The sequence below is a fragment of the Tursiops truncatus genome, chromosome 17, assembly GCF_011762595.2.
Source record: "Tursiops truncatus isolate mTurTru1 chromosome 17, mTurTru1.mat.Y, whole genome shotgun sequence".
Classification (NCBI taxonomy): Eukaryota; Metazoa; Chordata; class Mammalia; order Artiodactyla; family Delphinidae; genus Tursiops; species Tursiops truncatus.
The window spans coordinates 4,647,656-4,669,121 of record NC_047050.1 but is presented as its reverse complement, the minus strand read 5'-3'; the positions used below and the strand labels follow the sequence as shown (position 1 = coordinate 4,669,121).

The window sequence follows — 21,466 nt, the reverse complement described above, 5'->3', positions numbered from 1 at the left end:
AATTACCTTAAACGTGAATAGATTAAATGCTCCAACCAAAAGACACAGGCTCCCTGAATGGATACAAAAACAAGACCCATATATATGCTGTCCACAAGGGACCCACTTCAGACCTAGGGACACATACAGACTGAAAGTGAGGGGATGGAAAAAGATATTCCATGCAAATGGAAATCAAAAGAAAGCTGGAGTAGCAATACTCATATCAGATAAAATAGACTTTAAAATAAAGACTGTTACAAGAGACAAGGAAGGACACTACATAATGATCAAGGGATCAGTCCAAGAAGAAGATATAACAATTATAAATATACATGCATCCAACTTAGGAGCACCTCAATACATAAGGCAACTGCTAACAGCTACAAAAGAGGAAATCCACAGTAACACAATAATAGAGGGGGACTTTAACACCTCACTTACACCAATGGACAGATCATCCAAACAGAAAATTAATAAGGAAACACAAGCTTTAAATGACACAATAGACCAGATAGATTTAACTGATACTTACAGGACATTCCATCCAGAAACAGATTACACTTTCTTCTCAAGTGCACATGGATATTCTCTAGGATAGATCACGTCTTGGGTCACAGATCAAGCCTCAGTAAATTTAAGAAAATTGAAATCATATCAAGCATCTTTTCTGACCACAATGCTATGAGATTATAAATCAATTACAGAGAAAAAAATGTAAAAAACACAAACACATGGAGGCTAAACAACACGTTACTAAATAACCAAGAGTTCACTGAGGAAATCAAAAAATACCTAGAGATGAATTACAATGAAAACATGGCAATCCAAAACCTATGGATGCAGCAAAAGCAGTTCTAAGAGGGAAGTTTATAGCAATACAAGCCTACCTCAAGAAACAAGAAAAATCTCAAATAAACAATCTAACCTTACACCTAAAGAAACTAGAGAAAGAAGAACAAACAAAACCCAAAGTAAGTAGAAGGAAAGAAATCATAAAGATCAGAGCAGAACTCAATGAAATAGAAACAAAGATCAATAAAACTAAAAGCTGGTTCTTTGAGAAGATAAACAAAATTGATAAACCATTAGCCAGAAAGAAAAAGAGGGAGAGGACTCAAATCAATAAAATTAGAAATGAAAAAGGAGAAGTTAAAACAGACACCGCAGAAATACAAAGCATCCTAAGAGACTACTACAATCAACTCTATGCCAATAAAATGGACAACCTGGAAGAAATGGACAAATTCCTAGAAAGGGATAACCCTCCAAGACTAAACCAGGAAGAAATAGAAAATATGAACAGACCAATCACAAGGAATGAAATTGAAACTGTGATTAAGAATCTTCCAACAGGGCTTCCCTGGTGGTGCAGTGGTTGAGAGTCCGCCTGCCGATGCTGGGGACACGGGTTCGTGCCCTGGTCCGGGAAGATCCCACATGCCGCAGAGCGGCTGGGCCCGTGAGCCATGGCCACTAAGCCTGCGCGTCCAGAGCCTGTGCTCCACAACAGGAGAGGCCACAACAGTGAGAGGCCCACATACCGCAAAAAAAAAAAAAGAAACTTCCAAAAAATGAAAGTCCAGGACCAGATGGCTTCACAGGTGAATTCTATCAAACGTTGAGAAGAGCTAACACCTATCCTTCTCAAACTCTTCCAAAAAATTGCAGAGGAAGGAACACTCCCAAACTCATTCTATGAGGCCACCATCACCCTGATGCCAAAACCAGAAAAAGATACTACAAGAAAAGAAAATTACAGACCAATATCACTGATGAATATAGATGCAAAAATCCTCCACAAAATACTAGCAAACAGAATCCAACAACACATTAAAAGGATCATACACCATGATCAATTGGGATTTATCCCAGGGATGCAAGGATTCCTCAATATCAATATACGCAAATCAATCAATGTGATAAACCATATTAATAAATTGAAGAATAAAAATCAAATGATCATCTCAATAGAGGCAGAAAAAGCTTTTGACAAAATGCAACACCCATTTATGATAAAAACTCTCCAGAAAGTGGTCATAGAGGGAACCTACATCAACATAATAAAGGCCATATATGACAAACCCACAGAAAATATCATTCTCAATGGTGAAAACCTGAAAGCATTTCCTCTAAGATCAGGAACAAGACAAGGATGTCCACTCTCGCCTCTATTATTCAACATAGCTTTGTCCTAGCCACGGCAATCAGGGGAGAAAAAGAAATAAAAGGAATACAAATTGGAAGAGAAGAAGTAAAACTGTCACCGTTTGCAGATGACATGACACTATACATAGAGAATCCTAAAGATGACACCCAGAAAACTACTAGAGCTAATCAATGAATTTGGTAAAGTTGCAGGATACAAAATTAATGCACAGAAATCTCTCGCATTCCTATATACTAATGATGAAAAATCTGAAAGAGAAATTATGGAAACACCCCCATTTACCATTGCAACAAAAAGAATAAAATACCTAGGAATAAACCTACCTAGGGAGACAAAAGACCTGTATGAAGAAAACTATAAGACACTGATGAAAGAAATTAAAGATGATACAAACAGATGGAGAGATATACCATGCTCTTGGATTGGAAGAATCAATATTGTGAAAATGACTCTACTACCCAAAGCAATCTACAGATTCAATGCAATCCCTTTCAAATTACCAATGGCATTTTTTACAGAACTAGAACAAAAAAATCTTAAAATTTGTATGGAGACACAAAAGACTCCAAATAGCCCAAGCAGTCTTGAGGGAAAAAAACGGAGCTGGAGGAATCAGGCTCCCTGACTTCATTCTATACTACAAAGCTACAGTAATCAAGACAATATGGTATTGGCACGAAAACAGAAATATAGATCAATGGAACAGGACAGAAAGCCCAGAGATAAACCCACACACCTATGGGCAACTATTCTATGACAAAGGAGGCAAGGAAATACAATGGAGAAAAGACAGTCTCTTCAATAAGTGGTGTTGGGAAAACTGGACAGCTACATGTAAAAGAATGAAATCAGAACACTCCCTAACACCATACACAAAATAAACTCAAAATGGATTAGAGACCTAAATGTAAGACCGGACACTATAAAACTCTTAGAGGAAAACATAGGAAGAACACTCTTTGACATAAATCACAGCAAGATCTTTTTTGACCCACCTCCTAGAGTAATGGAAATAAGAACAAAAATAAACAAATTGGACCTAATGAAACTTAAAAGCTTTTGCAAAGCAAAGGAAACTACAAACAAGACAAAAAGACAACCCTCAGAATGGGAGAAAATATTTGCAAACGAATCAACGGACCAAGGATTAATCTTCAAAATATATAAACAGCTCATGCAGGTCAATATTAAAAAAACAAACAATCCAATCAAAAAATGGGCAGAAGACCTAAATAGACATTTCTCCAAAGAAGATATACAGACTGCCAACAAACACATGAAAGGATGCTCCAACATCACTAATCATTAGAGAAATGCAAATCAAAACTGCAATGAGGTATCACTTCACACCAGTTAGAATGGGTATCATCAGAAAATCTACAAACAACAAACGCTGGAGAGGGTGTGGAGAAAAGGGAACCCTCTTGCACTGCTGGTGGGAATGGAAATTGATACAGCCACTTAGGAGAATAGTATGGAGGTTCCTTAAAAGACTAAAAATAGAATTACCATATGAACCAGCAATCCTACTACTGGGCATATACCCAGAGAAAACCATAATTCAAAAAGAAACATGGGGGACTTCCTTGGTGGCGCAGTGGTTGGGAGTCCGCCTGTCGACGCAGGGAGCACGGGTTCATGCCCTGGTCTGGGAGGATCCCACGTGCTGCGGAGCGGCTGGGCCCGTGAGCCATGGCCACTGGTCCCGCGCGTCTGGAGCCTGTGCTCTGCAACGGGAGAGGCCACAACAGTGGGAGGCCCGCATACCACAAAAAAAAAAAAAAAAAAGAAAGAAACATGGACCCCAATGTTCATTGCAGCACTATTTACAATAGCCAGGACATGGAAGCAACCTAAATGCCCATTGACAGACGAATGGATAAAGAAGATATGGTACATATATACAATGGAATATTACTCAGCCATAAAAAGGAACAAAATTGGGTCATTTGTAGAGACGTGGATGGATCTAGAGACTGTCATACAGAGTGAAGTCGGAAAGAGAAAAACAAATATTAACACATATATGTGGAACCTAGAAAAATGGTACAGATGAACCGGCTTGCAGGGCAGAAATAGACACAGATGTAGAGAACAAACATATGGACACCAAGGGGGGAAAGTGGTGGGGTGGTGGTGGTGGTGTGATGAATAGGGAGATTGGGATTGACATATGTACACTAATATGTATAAAATGGATAACTAATAAGAACCTCCTGTATAAAAAAATAAATAAAATTAAATTCAAAAAATTCAAAAACAAAGAGACTCTGCGCTCCCAATGCACGGGGCCAGGGTTCTATTCCTGGTCAGGGAACTAGATCCCGAATGCCACAACTAAAGATTCAACAGGTGGAAACAAAAATCCTGCATGCCGCAAGTAAGACCCAGAGCAGCCAGATAAATAAATAATTTTTTAAAAAAAATAAGATAATATATAATAACTATTATTTACAAAATGATATTAGAATTTTTACCCCAAGTAGAGGTTCTCAAACAAAATCTTTAAAGCATGTAATACTTGTATGCAGACACTCCTCCAACCAGCGCTGCCCTCAGTCTCTGTGATTGAAATCAAATTCAATAAGCTATTAATTCTGTCACCTGTTGTCACATCTTGTGATAAATATGCTGTCACTTGCCAGATGCTGAAGGATCTCTTCACAGCCAGGCTGTCAGTCAAAGAGCAGAAAATGTCAAGCCTCTATTTACTCTTAGAACCTGAGAGCCTTTTCTTACCTGTAGGTGCCCAGTCCCTCGACTTTCCTGTGTTTCATCTGCAATTCTAGGGGAGACAGTGCATCCTCTGTTTTCAACACGTCTTATTCTTTGCCTAATTTATTTCAGGATGACAAAGTTACTGCATTTGATCAGATCAGTGTGAACCCTCCATATCTTTAGTGTATAACAATAAGGCAACATGCCCTTATGTCTTTAACCTCAAACAAAACTTAAGTGCAGAAAAAAATACTCTAATTAAACTTTAAATTGGTTTAACATGATAAAATGATGTTACTTCAGCCCTGGTAGGGTACATTTTAAACCAATACTGTCTGACAGATCGTATTATTATAATCCCATATACATCTTTTTATGAGTTTCATAAATAATAATTAGCATTTAGGTATTACTAATCAGGCCCTGATAGTATTTGGAACTCTGTTAATCTTGACAACAATCCTGAGGTAGGCATATTTTCCTCATTTTGCAGACAAGGAAACTGGGGGACAGTAAGAAACCCAGGCCATTTGGCCCCAGAGATTGGATATTCAATTAAATACTCTTGGGCAGATTGGCAGATGATGGAGCTAATGAACTTGGGATTTGTGAATGGACAGAGTACCATTATTTTCATTAATACCTTACATTTTATGTAAATAATAAAGTCAAACTGTGAAGAATGAATTGTTTATGCTATTATCTTAAAAATAAAGATTATATTATAATAAGTCACATCATTTTGCATTGTGTGTAATACCAAGAAGGTTAAGGCACTCCACTGCTCTTATCTGGCTAATATTCACAGCATTCCCGATACCATATAACAGTTTCAGAGACCTAGATTATAATTCCAACTATACGATGGCTATTAAATAGAGTTTGTAATATAGACTTACAGAATATAATTTTGTTACTTTCTTATTTTACTCTATTCACTGCCATCCTTTCATATGTCAGGTTTGACACAACTGCATTTCTACTAAAATATTTCATAGTTTACATTTTTTAGTTTTTTGTTATTACTCCAGACAGGGCTCCCCAAACTTTGTTCCAAAATAAAAAAGTTTACTTTAATAATTATCCTAATTTCTTAAGTAAAAAGGTTGAGGCTCAAACAGGTTGAATATTATACGTGATAACACATGCTAAGTCAGAGGAGTAACACATTGATAGAACAGAAATCTTATCCTAGGGCTCAAAGGACTTTCAATGGCTTATGTAAATGGACTGTGTTTATTAACATCTTCTTGGAACAAATATACTTCAGAAGCATAGACCTATCATTAGAAAAATGTGGTTACACATCACCTACATGCTCTAAGTGCAGTAAGTCAGGACAGAACTTTACCATTTGATTTTTCAAAAGGTAGATCCTTTCATTTTCCTTTGTTTTTTCTCGAACAGGGTAACATTGTCAGTCTTTGTTCCAAAGGTATGGAATGAAAATTGTTTTTTTATTATAAAAATTAGAACGGAAGAACTTACAGCTGGACAGCACAACCCTGGATTTAATTTCAACATCTGGTTTTCCACATTATATGATTCTGTGCCGCTTTTATTTCTTCGGATTTTTCCTCTCCTGGGATTCTCTCATATTTGTTATTATTTGAAGCTCTGGTCATGGCTCTGAATCATTTTTGTGCTTTTTCCTCCTCTACCTTCAAAACTGCTTCAAAACTTCTGTAAGTCATTTGTTGAGAAGCCTAGAATCTCTTCTGCAAGTCAGCTGGCTGGGTGGACCTGAAGGGCTGCTAGGGAGTTGATAGGTTGCTAAGAATATAGCTGATTCACTTTGTTGTATAGCGGAAACTAACACAACATTGTAAAGGATTTATACTCCAATAAAGATGTGGAAAAAAAAATCTTGCTAATTTGCTACGTAAGCTGCATTTTCCTTTCTCCGATGAATTTAGGCGGCTTGTGTTTTGACCTGTATCAGTGATTCTGTTTGGATCGATTACTTTCAGATTACCATTTTTTATCCCTATATGAACGTTGCACCTAATTTTCCTTGTAATCGGTTCAACAAATGTCAGCTGTTCGTGTTTCAATTCTTCCTGTCGATAACTGCTGGAAGTGATTTAATGCAGCTGGAGAATAAACTGACAATCATTATAGCCTGCAAAGTGTGAAAACATTTCATTGCACTGTTGTGGTCTCTTTAGTCTGAGGACTGATGACGCTCAGCGGATGAGACTTGGGGGAAAGAAGCCTGCTTTATAATAATTAAAGAAATTGTGTAAAAGAGGGGTGAGGCCCGGGGCCGCTCGGGGCCGTTTATCCGGTGCACCCTTCTCCAGGGCTTCTTTTTATACGAATGCACTTTAAGCGTTGAAGGGAAATGCTTTCATCTGAATGGGATTGTCGTGCTTCGTTCAGGCTGTTTCCCCATCTGATAAAATCCCTCGCTGAGTACCAGCACAGATGGGGCTCATTTGGGGAAGACAGAGGAGACAAACGCTGGAGTGGAGCAGAGGCGGCGGCAGCCAGCGACGCCTGCAGGCCCGCGGGGTCTCCTCTGCCCTGCCCGCTCACCTGCGCCCCGGCGGGGTCCACGCGGCCGGAGGGATGCCCTCGCCTCTCCCGCGGCGCCCTCACCTGCCGGGCGACCTGTCCCCGTCGGGGGACTCGCGGCCCTGCAGCAGCCCCTGCGAGCTCCCGGGGCCGGCAGGCAGGCTCTTGGCGGGGGGCACCCCGCCCCGGGCCCCCCGCCTCCCGCGCCGGCTGGCCTGGTGCTCCATCGACTGGGAGCAGGTGCGCCTGCTGCGCAGGCTGGGAGCCGGCGGCTTCGGCTCCGTGTACAAGGCCACCTACCACGGCGTGCCCGTGGCCATCAAGCAGGTGAGCAAGCGCACCAAGAACCGGCTAGCCTCCCGGCGCAGCTTCTGGGCCGAGCTCAACATCGCTCGGCTCCGCCACGCCAACATAGTGCGCGTGGTAGCGGCCAGCACGCGCGCGCCCGCGGGCTTCGACAGCCTGGGGACCATCATCATGGAGTTCGGGGGCGACGTCACTCTGCACCAGGTCATCTACGGCGCCACCGGCTGCCCCGAGGACCAGGGGCCTGCCTGCGGCGCCGGGGAGCAGCTGGGGCTGGAAAAGTGTCTCAAGTACTCCCTGGATGTGGTCAGCGGCCTGCTCTTCCTTCACTCACAGAGCATCGTGCACTTGGACCTCAAGCCGGCCAATATTCTGATCAGCGAGCAGGACGTCTGCAAAATCGGTGACTTCGGCTGCTCCGCGAGGCTAGAAGATGTGCTGTGCTTGCGGGCCCCTCACCACCTGGGCGGCACCTACACCCACCGAGCGCCGGAGCTCCTGAAAGGAGAGCCCGTCACGCCCCGAGCGGACATCTATTCCTTCGCCATCACGCTCTGGCAGATGACCACCCGGGAGGCGCCCTACTCGGGGGAGCGACAGCACGTGCTCTACGCCGTGGTGGCCTACGACCTTCGCCCGGCCCTCTCGGCGGCCGTCTTCACCGCCTCCATCCCCGGGAAGAAGCTGGAGAACGTCATCCAGCGCTGCTGGGGGGCCAGGGCTTCGCAGCGGCCAAGTGCCGAACTCCTGCTGGTGGACCTTCGCGCTTTAAAAGCTGAATTGGGCTGACTCTAAACCTGCATCCAGATAAGCCTTTGTCTTTGTTTCTATTCATTTTTAACGAAGTCAAGATGTACGAAAAAACATATAGTAGGATGAATTTTTAGAAAATAAAGTTCCTAAAAACTCCTTTCGTCTCAAATGCTTTTTCTGAGACAAACAGCAGAGCTACAAGTCTAGTAGTCCTGGTGGTACTTAGGACCTAACCTTATCCCTTTACAGATACTTCAACAGTTCCATAGTATTGCACTTATTCAAATCTGTTATTGATAAAAACCACTTTGTCCAAAACAGAACTGAATTGGAAAATGCCAAAATTTTCTGTAAGTTCGAATAATATGCTCCATACCTAAATTTAAACGATTAACAGTTTACTTGCTCCCATACCAAATAAGTAAAAACTTTTTAAAAAAAAGATTTGTTTCCCTCCTCCTCCCCCCGCAAAACAGCTACTTGTTTGTAATGACCTTCACACATAACAATTTACAAATTGAGATAAATTTATTTTTAAAGGAATAATGTTTTTAATGAGTTCTTGGGATATTTTGCACCTGTACATTCCATGAGTAGAAACATTTTGCTAAAATAAAACACTTAAATATACTTTAAAATACTTCGAAACTGGGTCCCTTTTCCTGTTATTTGGACACAAAAGTAGATGACACAACAAGGAAAGATTATATGATGTGAGAAGAAATGATGACCCCGAGGAACAGTAAAATTTAACATTGGGATGGAGGAGAGCAGAAAAGGAGAGCCAGACTGCCCACCCAAGAAATCAAGGCCATGGCTGCTGGTACATGGGTTTAAAAGAATGAGTTGCCTGGACCTTGTCATTAGGACAAAGCTGACTTCCACTGGGCAACAGCACTTTCAGCAAGGGCTTGATGTAGAAGCTGTGTTTGGACTGTTAATGAGAAGAGAGAAGCAGAAACCTTTAAAAGGGTAAGGTACACCGAAATGTTTTGAAATTGTTGATTTGGTTTAGTTTACTTTTAGGATAAAGTCAGTGAATTTATCTGTGAAAGAAGCAAGAGGAGACAGATAACTGATGAAGTTTAAGAACTTGTGGAAGAAATGAAAAGTAATGCCCAGGGAAAGAGACTGTAGCCTTGGAGAGAAAGCATCTCCTCCTGGATGTGAGCAAAAGAGGGCAGGACAACTGCTACCACAGGTAAGATTTTAAGCAGGAAGAAGGGGACTGGGGAAGTTCTCATCTGTGGACTTCTATTGTTTTTCAGTTAAGAGTGATTAAGGGTAGAGGGTCTACAGAGTGAGGTCATGATTTAGAACTGTTCTTGAGGGAAGCAAAAGGGAGCCGTCATGACTGTGTATAATATTGGTACAGTGCTGCCAGCTCTGTCTATGAAGCTGGGGACAAACCAGCCATAGACCAACACCAACAAATGCTTCCCTCTGTGTACTGTAGCAACAGGAGTTCATGTTGGCAAGTTTAAAATACAATGGATAAAAAAACAAAAATCACAGTGGGTCAGTTTGTTCTACCAGGTGTGTTAAAAGAAGATTCTAACTATGCTGAATATCTCATTCCAGACTGACAGCTATAGAAGGATCCCTACTAAAAATATTAAAGTCCAGAATTCACTTCCCTGAATGAACATGGCCAAAACTTAGACTCAAATATCTTCCCTTCTCCTGGGAACCATTCAGAGTGACAAAGAGAACAAGGGAAGGGACCTTGTAAACCACATAGTCAGGGACACTAGGAGACACAGAAAATGTACAGATTCCAAATGTCAGTAGTGATGCCTAATGACTGGAGAGACCCTGTAGGGAAAGAACGCAGGGAGCCGTGTGGGTAGCTCAGGGGAGGACCCAGGGACCTATCAGTGGCAGATCCCAGAAGGACATAGCAAAATAGATTCTCTGAAGAGCAGATGGCCACGTGGAGTGCAAAAGTTGGGGTGAAACTCCTGAGATCAAACGGGGCTGAGCTTACGAGAGTTGGGAGGGAAAGAAGGAACAAAGAGTGCTGAGGAGGGTCTAGCCACGGCAGAACTCGGAAACATGTAGCAAAATGAGAGGGTCACCAGGTGTGGGGCAGGAGGCACGAGACACAGAAGCCTCCTGAGCCCAGTTAGCTTGGAGGGAGAAAAAGGTGTGGCTGCCTGGAGAAACCCACAAAAAGGCCATTTTTCAAGGAAACAAATATGGTCTTTGTGGTTGCAGAGAAAGGAGGTCTTTGAGGTGTAGGAAGACTACCCAGATAGGACGCAGAATAAGCCCATGGACTGTGCATTTGGAAATGCTAAGTCACAGGAAATTATCTAAAGTAGACAAATCAAGTCAGAGGTAAAAGCATATTTAACAGAACAAAGAGAAGTATTAAAAATACCACTGACTTAAACTGGGGTGGAGGAGGGGAGAGGGAAACAGACACAAGTCATCAATGTTGTCACTGTCCATACAAGTAAGCCCGCAGAGATGGTCTAAGTCTGAGGACATTACAGACAGGGAAATAACAGAACAAAAATACAACAAACATGCTTCCTCAAAAGCAGAAGTACCAAAACAAAAGGCAAAAGAACCAAACACAGACTGAAAGACAACACTCTAAACCATAAACACAATAATACAAAATGTCAGATTTCATTAACTGTAAATGGCTTAACTCACCTATTAAAAGAAAAGCTCTGTGCTGTGAGATAAACTCCTTTTACTCCAAAAGTAGGAGCCACGATTTTATCCTAGGATGGAATGGAATTGAAGCCAAAGAAGGAGAGTTAATAATGTTAAAGAATGCAATTCACAATAAAGACATAAAAGGAATAACTGTGAACCAAATACCATAGTAACAATTTTCAAAGACTAGAAATAACAAGCAGTGTAAGGGCAAATGGAAACACTGTTCGTAGGAGACTCATTTCCTTCATTCTGTCCAAAACAGATTAGATGGGCATGAAATAAGGGATGATGCAGAAGACTGACAAAATCAATAGGATACATGTGATTGTTACAAAATCAACAGGATACATGTGACATTCAAGACCCTACAAAGATAACTATAGCTTCTTTTCAAGCACCCACCAAAAACTGACCTAATACCATGAACAAAACCTCAAATTCCAAAACCTAAAAATAGTAAACAGAAATAAAATTAAACTTTTAACAAAATAAGAAAAGAAGAAGATCCTTTTTCTGGAGATTTAAAAACTCTTAAGTAACTGTGTGTCAAAATGAAATGCTAATCAGAACTGCAGGTCCCCTCCAGAGCAACAATAATGAAAACACTTATATTGGAACCCATGGGAGAACAAAGTCAAAGAAAATGTGTAGTCTCGAGTAAAACTGAAAAAAGAAAGAATAAAAACAAATGAATTAAGCATATGAGTCAAAGTTAGGAAAAGAACAAAAAAATTCCAATTTTATATATATGTAAAACTATATATGTATGTGTAAAATATACCTCTAATTGGAAACCAGACAAACTGACTCTAAAATTTATATGGAAAATAAAGAAACAGAGCCAGAAAAATTCAGAAATAGGTGAGCAATAAAGGTGCATAACTCTATCAGATATTAATATGTAGTATATATATGTAGTATAAAAACTAAGTAATGGAAATGAATACACAGGGCATTGAAACAGAACAGAATGTTCAGAAAAAAGACTCAAACACTCAAATATGGGAATTAGTATATAAGAAAGACAGTGGAGAAAAGATGAACTTTTCAATGGCATTATGTTGGGACACCTGTGTGGTCAACTGGAACCAAAATTAGATCTCACAACATACACTAGGATAAGTTCTCAATAGGTCAAAGATTTAAGTGTAAAAATGAAGTCATGGGAAGTACCAGAAGAAAAGTGGAAATTTCTTTTTAACATTAGAGTGGGAAAATCTTTCCAAAGTCATAAAAGAAACAATTGATAGTCTCAACTACAAAAAGAGGGAATATATTTGCGTGGAGAAACATTAACAGTACGAGTAAGGTCAAAGAGAAACGACAAACTAGGGGAAGACTATTTGTACTTCAAATCATAGCATTTCAAATCATAGCAAAAAGCAAATCTCCCTAATATAAAAAGAGCTCTTAGAATTTGATAAGGAAAAGACAAAGCACGAACAATGAGTTCACAGAAACAGAAACATGAATAATCCTTAAATAGATAAGAACTACTAATTAGAGATACTATTATCCATTACGGAAAATGAAAACATCACCAAAGTCTAAAAATTTGACAGGTATAATTGGTGACACATGGGGAATTAGGCCCTCCCAGATATTGCTAATTACAATACAAGTTGCTATAAACTTTATGGAAAGTAATTTGGTTACATCTATTTAAATTTGACAGGTATAATTGGTGAGACATGGGGAATTAGGCCCTCCCAGATATTGCTAATTACAATACAAGTTGCTATAAACTTTATGGAAAGTAATTTGGTTACATCTATTTAAATTACAAAATCATTTATCCTGTGATCCAGTAATTCTACTGCTGGAAATTTGTCCTGTTGATACACTCATGGGTATATGCACACGTTCATTCACTGCAGTATTTCTGTAGCAGCAAAAGATTGAAAGCAAGTCAAGTATCCATCAATCAGAGCTGGTTAGATGACAAGACATCCATATAATAAAACACAGTGCACATGAACACAGAGAATAAATAAGGCTTTTACTGTTACGGAAAAAGCTGCATAATGTATTTTTAAAATTAAAAGCAACGTGTAAGACAGTGGTGAAGGAAAATGAGTATGCTACACTATGCTTCCTTTCGTGAAAGAAAGAAGGAAAATAAGGATACATGTTCATATTTGTTTGTATTGGCATAAGAACTTTAGAAGGAAAAACAAAAATGAAATAAAAGTGGTTATCGGTAGGAAACGAGGTGGGTGAGGCGGGAATATTCTTGAGAGTTTACGCTTCATATCTTCTATAGTAATTTGATGTTTGAACCCTACGAATGTATTGCCTATTCAAAACTAATAGAATTCAACAGTAACAAATATTTAAAAATGAAGTCAAACCTCAATCTGCACAAGTGTTCCTTAAACCACCTTGAATCCTCTCTTCCAATAGCTCCTGTCTCGGGTACATAAAAGCCCTGTCGTTACCTTCAGCCAGCTTTCCTCGGGCCAGCTAAATCATGGTAAACATGCTTTTCACTGTGCCGGGAAATTCATTTCTGTCTGACCTTTCTCAGGTTCAAAGCAGAGAGCAGCTGACTGGGCTGTGGCCCTTGAAGGAAAAAGACTCAAACGTGTGCAGGTTAAGTTACATCCATCTGATGAACATCCAGATTCCACTCTCTGTCTCCTTCACAGCTCTCATCACTCTTGCAATTACTATCTTTGCTGCTCAGAAAAGTCATCATCATCAGAGCTAAAATTTATTGAGTATAATGTACCAGGAACTGTAAAGTATTTTACGTATATATCAAATTAAATCCTCACAACTACCCTATCATATTTACTATTAATATTATTATATTTTTCTTTTGCAGTACGCGGGCCTCTCACTGTTGTGGCCTCTCCCGTTGCAGAGCACAGGCTCCGGACGCGCAGGCCCAGCGGCCATGGCTCACGGGCCCAGCCGCTGCGCGGCATGTGGGATCTTCCTGGACCGGGGCACGAACCCGTGTCCCCTGCATCGGCAGGCGGACTCTCAACCACTGTGCCACCAGGGAAGCCCATATTTACTATTATTATTTCCTTTTTAAATTTGAGGAGAAAAGCACAGAGAGGTTAAGAACTTGCCCAGGGTCACACAGCTAAGTGATTGGGCCAGAACCCATGTCCTTCACCATTCCACTCTGCCACATAAGATGGTGGTGATGTCAGGGAATACCCTACTCTTAGCTTCATTATTTCAAATGTTTAAACGATGTATTTTATCTAATTCATAAAAGTCAACCAAGGAAACTGCTGTTGGAGGGCATTACTTGGTGCAAATATTAGGATAGTGTCATTGGGGATGATTTTTAAAGGGAAACAGAAAAGGTATCTGAGAAAAATAATGTGGTGCCCAATGCTGATAAGAGGAGATAGTTATAGAGTGTCCTTATTCCTTTCTTTCACATAAACCTGATTATAAGATAATGCTTATGCACATATTCAGCATGCATATATTTCATCTCCAGCATATCCTCAGCACCACTCCAGGCACAGCAGGAGGAAGCAGAAGTATAGACCCAAGAGTTGATGTTACATTCTAGTTGAAGAGGTCATGCAAAACTAAATTTAATTTAAGATGTTGTGGATACCAATTTCATTACTGATAATATTAAATACATTTCCAAAATTTAAAATTGCCTGACAGTCTTGGAAAATGTTGGAATGTCCAGGGAATTATGAAGGGCAAAAATACTCATTTATCTCTCTCTTCTCCCTCCTAATATCCTCATATGTGACAACAGATAAATTTTTCAAAGCATTTAGTCACAAGGACAAAGGGGATGAGAGAGAAAATTACAGAAACAAAATTTGGGAAGCTGGTAAATTCAGTATGCCTTAGAAAGCTTAATCCTGAGGCAGCATCTCAGGTTCTCCTGAACCTGAGATGCCACCTGAGTGATACCATAGAATACCCCAAAGTCTTAGCATTGGCTGTTTAAGTTCACAGAATCTGGCAACCAAGCTAATACCCTCTAGGCAGGGAAATATGAATAGTTCAAGGAACTAGACCTCAAGACACTGACAATGGAGATTCCCCAGTAAAACAGGCAGAATACCCTGCAGCAGTGGGGCTTTCGTTCTTAAAGGTACATCCACATGTGCACAGTTACCAGTCAGCTTTTAGTGCCCCACTATTAAACAGGAGCAGGCAGCTTGGTTTATTTCTTTTATAAAAAAGCCTTTAATATGAAAGAGGAAGATCAAAAAAATCTTAACTATCCTTAGAGACATATAAAAGGAGCTATTGGCTACTTGAAAAAAACAAGGTTCTATTTTTTTTAACCTAGAAAACAGTAAAGAGCGCTTGGAAGTTAAAGCTACAATAAAAATATAAGTTAAAATTCATTAGAAAAATTGACACATAAATATAAACAAATTTCTCAGAAAGGAGAAGAAAAGTAAAATATTGAAAATAGCAAGACAAGGCAATTGGAGGCTCAGTCTGGGAAGTCTAATATCCAAATTTTAGAAGTTCCAGGAAGAGAAAACATGGAAAATAGGAGAAAAGTATCAACAATTTAGGAAACAAAACTCTCCAGATTGAAAAGATGTAATATTGATTTCCCAGACAATGAATGAAAACACACTACAAGAAGGCATATCACGATAAAATTTTAGAACAGTAGGGGCAATGAGAACGTCCTAAAAGCTTCCAGAAATTTTTTAAAAAAATCCAGATCACATACCAGAGATAAGGATCCTAAAAGATAATAGAGGCTACTACTTACAAAATTCTGAGGGAAAAACATTTCCAACTTAGAATTCTATACCCAGCCAAACTATCAGCTGAATAGACAAGCTGACTAAAGACCTCTCCAGACAAGCAAGGTCTCAAAAATTTACTACTATGCACCCTTTCTCAGGAAACTACCTGAGGGTTTACTCCACTAAAGCAAGAGTATAAACCAAAGAAGAAGAAAACATAGGATGCAGGAAATCAATACAATACAGAGACAAAGGGAGTCTCCAAGGCTGATGGTGAGTAATGATGACAAGCTGTCAATCGTGTACTAGTGCAGATTAGAGCAGGTCCGAAGACTCAAAGACGATAAAACAAATGAATATCTGTGTTTGAATGGACTGAAGGAACATTTCCACAATTTGAGGAGAGTTTGGATTTAACTTAATGATGAGTACAGAGAAAACAAGGCAAATGAAACAAAAAGTTTACTAACTTTAGGGGACATGAAAAGTTGGGCAACACAAGAAAAGCAAATGCTGCATAAGAAATGATTCAGTTTAAAATAGCTGTATATAGCTCTAATAATGCAATGTTGTATGTTGATCTAACAAAAGCTATAACGTAAAAACGATGAAAGGTTCAATGGAGGGGAATTATGACTATAGGTAACAGGAATAGGAGTGAGAAAAAACTAAATCCTAATTTTCCAAAGAGAGAAACCACTAAATAATACCTAAAACTAAAAAAATCAAGAAGTCTCTGCATAAGCACACTATTTAGAGGTGCAGAGACTTAGACACCAAAACCGACAGCAAAAGAGAGTTAAAAGTGGTTAACAAGACTCTAAGAGTTGGTGTGGCATCCTAGAGGGATTTTGGGGGGCAATAATTCTAGTGCGATTATTTGACTCTTCAACTGACATTCATGTATAACTGATGAAAATCAAAACAAAATTTAAAAAACAAAAAGAAGAAATTGAGTGTGTGGCTGTGTCTTAGGAGAAGGTGGAGATAGGGACATGTTTTAATGTGCTTTCTCTATGAAAAGAATCTTAAGAAACAAACAATATCAAAGCGATTGAACTAAATATTCCTTCTGATTACTCTGATATGTGTGCATCAACTCACTATGGAAAATCCATACTCTCTTTTTACTAGAGTAATAAAGTAGTACCATCTCCCTCAAAAGCCTAAAAGAAAGAAAACAAGCCCCCCATTCAGCTAAGGAAAGCAGAAGCTTAGTTTAGTCCTTTGAGAAGGACTAAACTAAGGCAGGACAGCTTCCTGAACACTGCTGAATAGGGCATCAAATTACAAAGAGGGAAAACCTAAAGGTCTATGGAATAATAGAGCGCAGCCAGAAGAAGCTTAAAGGGAAAGGAGGAAAATGCTTGACAGAATAATGGCGCCAGGAGCAAGTCCCCTTACAGAGGACTCAAGTTACAGAATTTCCCGGACTTCAGAACTGGAAGTAGATGTTCCCCCTTTCAGGAATGGTGAATCATATCAGAACACGCTCCTCAGTCAGTCTGACCAAACATTTGTCAAACGCTGAGTAATCTTTAAGTCCTTAAGAAATGTCAATTCTGACACAATATGAACAATAAGAATCTTTTTTAAGGCAGGAAAATAGCCTGTTTTCTCAAACGAATGTCATGACAAGGGTCACGCTGGTCTACTCTGGGTAGATCACGTGACTATTATTCACTGTCCACTGGAGTGTATCTTTCCACAATTATTGCAGAATTTCCTGCTACTGTAACTTGAGCTAGAATAACCCATTAATTACCAAGACAAATTTGTTTCTGCAACAGAGTCGATTAAATTCAGGCTTGAGTATGTAATTAGTGGATTGTTTAGAATCTTCTCTTTTAGCTTTCTTGCTGTCCATATTCTGGGCATTCTGGTACTTATCAGCCCCTCCACTAGGGCGTTAGGAGAGAAAATGATGGAGAAACATTCAACAGTTTATTCTTCTATTTTCTAACAGGTCCGCTATCCAGTACTGGCTTTAATTGGATGTGAGGACAGCTTTTAGATTACATTTGTCTGCATTCTCCCCACTCTCCTTATTTTGCAGATTCCTCCTTAGGCAATAAAAATCCAATTTTAAAGAGGTGTTTTTTTGTTGTTTGTTTTTTTTTTCTTAATTCTTTAATGAGGGTCCCAGAGTCAGACCTGTAGTTGGAACTCACAACTTCAGGCACGCATGAGAGTAGTAGGAGCCCCCATTGGTATTTCCTTTGAAAAAAGGCTCAAAGCCGTCATGGAAGAGATCACTAAGAAGTTGGGAGTATTAGTTGGTTGCCTCCCACAATCCCTCTGCCTCTCCCCATCAAAAAGACAAAAAGGTAACCAGGAAATAATGGCTTCTCCTTAACTGTGGAGGAGCTGTTCAAATGGAAAAGAAATTTACCCTGAAGAGGATGTCTGGGCAAAGTAGCCTAGGCTACCCTAGAGACGGAAGGAGAAAGCTCTGTGGAGGCGCCTTCCGGGAAATACTGCCAGGGGAGAGGGTGGAGGGGTGTACAAAGAGCTGAACTCAGAACAGCTGCTGGCTAACTGCTGGGGTACTCTTTTCCCTGCCTGCAAATGTGGAAGGTGTTGTTGGGGGGCAGCCCCTGGAGAGATGTCAGGACACTCAGAGGACAGACAGCCAGTGTCCTTCAGCAGAGGGAAGGGGGTGACCATCTCTCCTGACTGTAGCCGTGTTTGGTGATTCTTCTGTCTGGGAAAGTCGAGGAAACCAAAGAGTGAATCAGTCATGCTTCCTGTTTTCAAGGAGCTTTTAGCCTACCACCAACAGTTTTACTAAAACTATATATTTTTTTAAATAAATACTTTACATACCACATACCAAAATCATTTCCAGATGGATTAGAGAGCATCTGTAAAACTGGAAGAAAATAGAATTGAATAGTTAATACAAATTTGCAGGAGGAAGGGATTTCGTTTTTGTTTTTTTGTTTTTTTTTTTAAGCAGTTTTTGAGGTTTTTAAAATTTATTTATTTATTTTTGGCTGCGTTGGGTCTTCGTTGCTGCATGCGGGCTTTCTTTAGTTGCAGTGAGCGGGGCCTACTCTTCGTTGCAGTGCACGGGCTTCTCATTGTGGTGGCTTCTCTTGTTGTGGAGCACGGGCTCTAGGCGTGTGGGCTTCAGTAGTTGTGGCACGCTGGCTCAGTAGTTGTGGCTCGTGGGCTCTAGAGCGCAGGCTCAGTAGTTGTGGCGCACGGGCTTAGTTGCTCTGCAGCATGTGGGATCTTCCTGGACCAGGTCTTGAACCCATGTCCCCTGCATTGGCAGGCGGATTCTTGACCACTGCACCACCAGGGAAGTCCCTGGAAGGGATTTCTTAGCTCTTATAAAAGCAGTGAAAAAATGTATAAAGGAGATTGCCAGATTTAATTATATAAAAATTATAACTTCTGGATATTAAAATACGAATAAATAAAATATGGACAATGGGCTGAGAAAAATATTTAGCCAAAATGTGACTGAAAAAAAAAGGTTAATGTTCTTTCTATAAAGAACACCTACAAATAAACATGAAAAATCGGGCTTCCCTGGTGGCGCAGTGGTTGAGAGTCCGCCTGCCGATGCAGGGGACACGGGTTCGTGCCCCAGTCCGGGAGGATCCCACATGCCGCGGAGCGGCTGGGCCCGTGAGCCATGGCCGCTGAGCCTGCGCGTCTGGAGCCTGTGCTCCGCAACGGGAGAGGCCACAACAGTGAGAGGCCCACGTACCGCAAAAATAAAATAAATAAATAAAAAATGAAAAATCATCATGCCCTAATAAAGAAATGGAAAAAAAATCTTGATAAGTCAATTCACAATAAAGAAAACAAATTTAGGGGACAAATATGAAAAAGAGGAAAATGTTATCTCACAAGTACTAAGAACTGCAAATTAAAAATAGGGTGTCTTAAAAGTACATACATGCACAAAATTCTTAATGCTAATGAAGTTGTGGTAAAACAGGATCTTCCATACACTGCTGGGGACACTACAGAACACAATATTTTGGAAAGCAGCTGCAGTTTGGCAACATATATCAAGATTCTCGAAAACACTTATATTCACTGACTCAAAAATTATGTCTCTGGAAATCCATCTTAGAAAGTACTACAAAACAAGCATTTTAATTAACAGAATGTTCACTAAGGGTCATTTATTCTGGAGAAAGATTCAAAACAAGGTAAATGTCCAGAATGACTAAATAAAGTACAACACACAGTTGATTTAAAATATTATGATGGTGGTAATAACATAGAAATACCTGTACTACATTGTTAACTGAACAGGGCAGAATCCAAAACTTTGTATCAGTTTGATTATTACCTTTTTTAAATAAACACGTTTTTCTTAAAACATACAGAGAAAAAGACTGAAAGCAAAGTTTTGTTTGTCTGGGGGACTGTGGATGTCTCGTTTAGTTCTTTCATTTTTAAACTTCTCTTTTTTTCCAATTTCTAAAAATTCTTTGTAATATAAACATTTATTTAAAAATGAATAGTCACAAAAATCACTTGCATTTCTACAGATTAACAGTGAGCAACCTGAAAAGGAAATGAAGAAAACTCCATTTATAATACATCAAAAAGAACAAAATACTTAGGAATAAATCTAGCCAAGGATGTGGAAGACTTGTACACTGAAAACTACAGAACATTGCTGAAAGAAATTAAAGAAGACACAGGTAAATGGAAAGACATCTCATGTTCATGGATTGGAAGATTTTAATATTGCTAAGAATGTCCACACTACTGAAAGTGATCTACAAATTCAACACAATCCCTATCAAAATCCAGATGGGAATTTTTCAGAAATAGAGAAGTTCATCCTAAAATTCATAGGGCATTTCAAGGGACTCCTAATAACCAAAACAATTTTGGAAAAGAACAAATTGAAACTCCACCAAAGCTGCAAGGGGGGGGCCGGCCAGCAGGGCAGGGGTCAGCATCTCAGTTAATCTATTCGTGGAAGTGACAGCCCAGAGCTTTCCCTGAATTCTAGTCTTTAGAAGCAAGTCCGAGGTTCCCACAATCAAGAAGAGGGCGTGAATCACCAGGACAGGAATCACAGGTGGTGGAGGCATGGGGTCGCATTTGAGGGTGTCCACCACACAGGAGCAGCGCGGCAGAATTTGTGTGTGGTGAAGACCAGGGGCTCCGAACTTCTCACGAAGGACGGCAAATGGTAGAAATCTTTTCTAAAAATGGTACGAATTCTATATAACATGGGAAGCAGAAGTCCGGGAAAAAGTGGCTGATAGATAAATATAGCCCTGGCTCCCCTGCATGACATCAGAATCAAAAAGTGTGGCCGCGGAAATCCTCTGCAGTTTACCTGTGAAAGCTAGGAAATGGCACGTGTAATTCTTCAGGTTGTATATTTCAAGGAACCTTAGAATCTCTAGGCCCGCAGGCCTGGGAATAGGAGGATTATAGTGGGGGAGGACAGTACTAGGAGGCCTAGAGGGTCAAACATTCAGCTCCACCCCTACAGAGAATTTCGGGAGCTCGGCAGTTAAATATGATTGAAAAGTACCACCCCCGATGCAGGCTGCACATGACTCACTCTCAGTGGAAAGATCTTCCTGCGTCCCCGGTTTTGTTCCATTGCTCACTTTAGTGAGCAATGTTAATGAGCAAATAGAGTTAAGCTGACTGT

General features: G+C 40.1%; 1 protein-coding gene across 1 annotated transcript; it reads left to right on the top strand.

Annotated features, from left to right (window-relative positions):
• Positions 1 to 7,438: 7,438 nt before the first annotated feature.
• On the top strand, positions 7,439 to 8,530 carry MOS (MOS proto-oncogene, serine/threonine kinase). Its single transcript, XM_019925325.2, has one exon. The coding sequence runs from the start codon at positions 7,439 to 7,441 to the stop codon at positions 8,477 to 8,479; it is 1,041 nt and encodes a 346-aa protein (XP_019780884.1). The 3' UTR covers positions 8,480 to 8,530.
• Positions 8,531 to 21,466: the final 12,936 nt, after the last annotated feature.

What these genes read in the sequence shown, in the direction of transcription:
- MOS (XM_019925325.2), top strand. Translation starts at nt 7,439, where the DNA reads ATGCCCTCGCCTCTCCCGCGGCGCCCTCACCTGCCGGGCGACCTGTCC.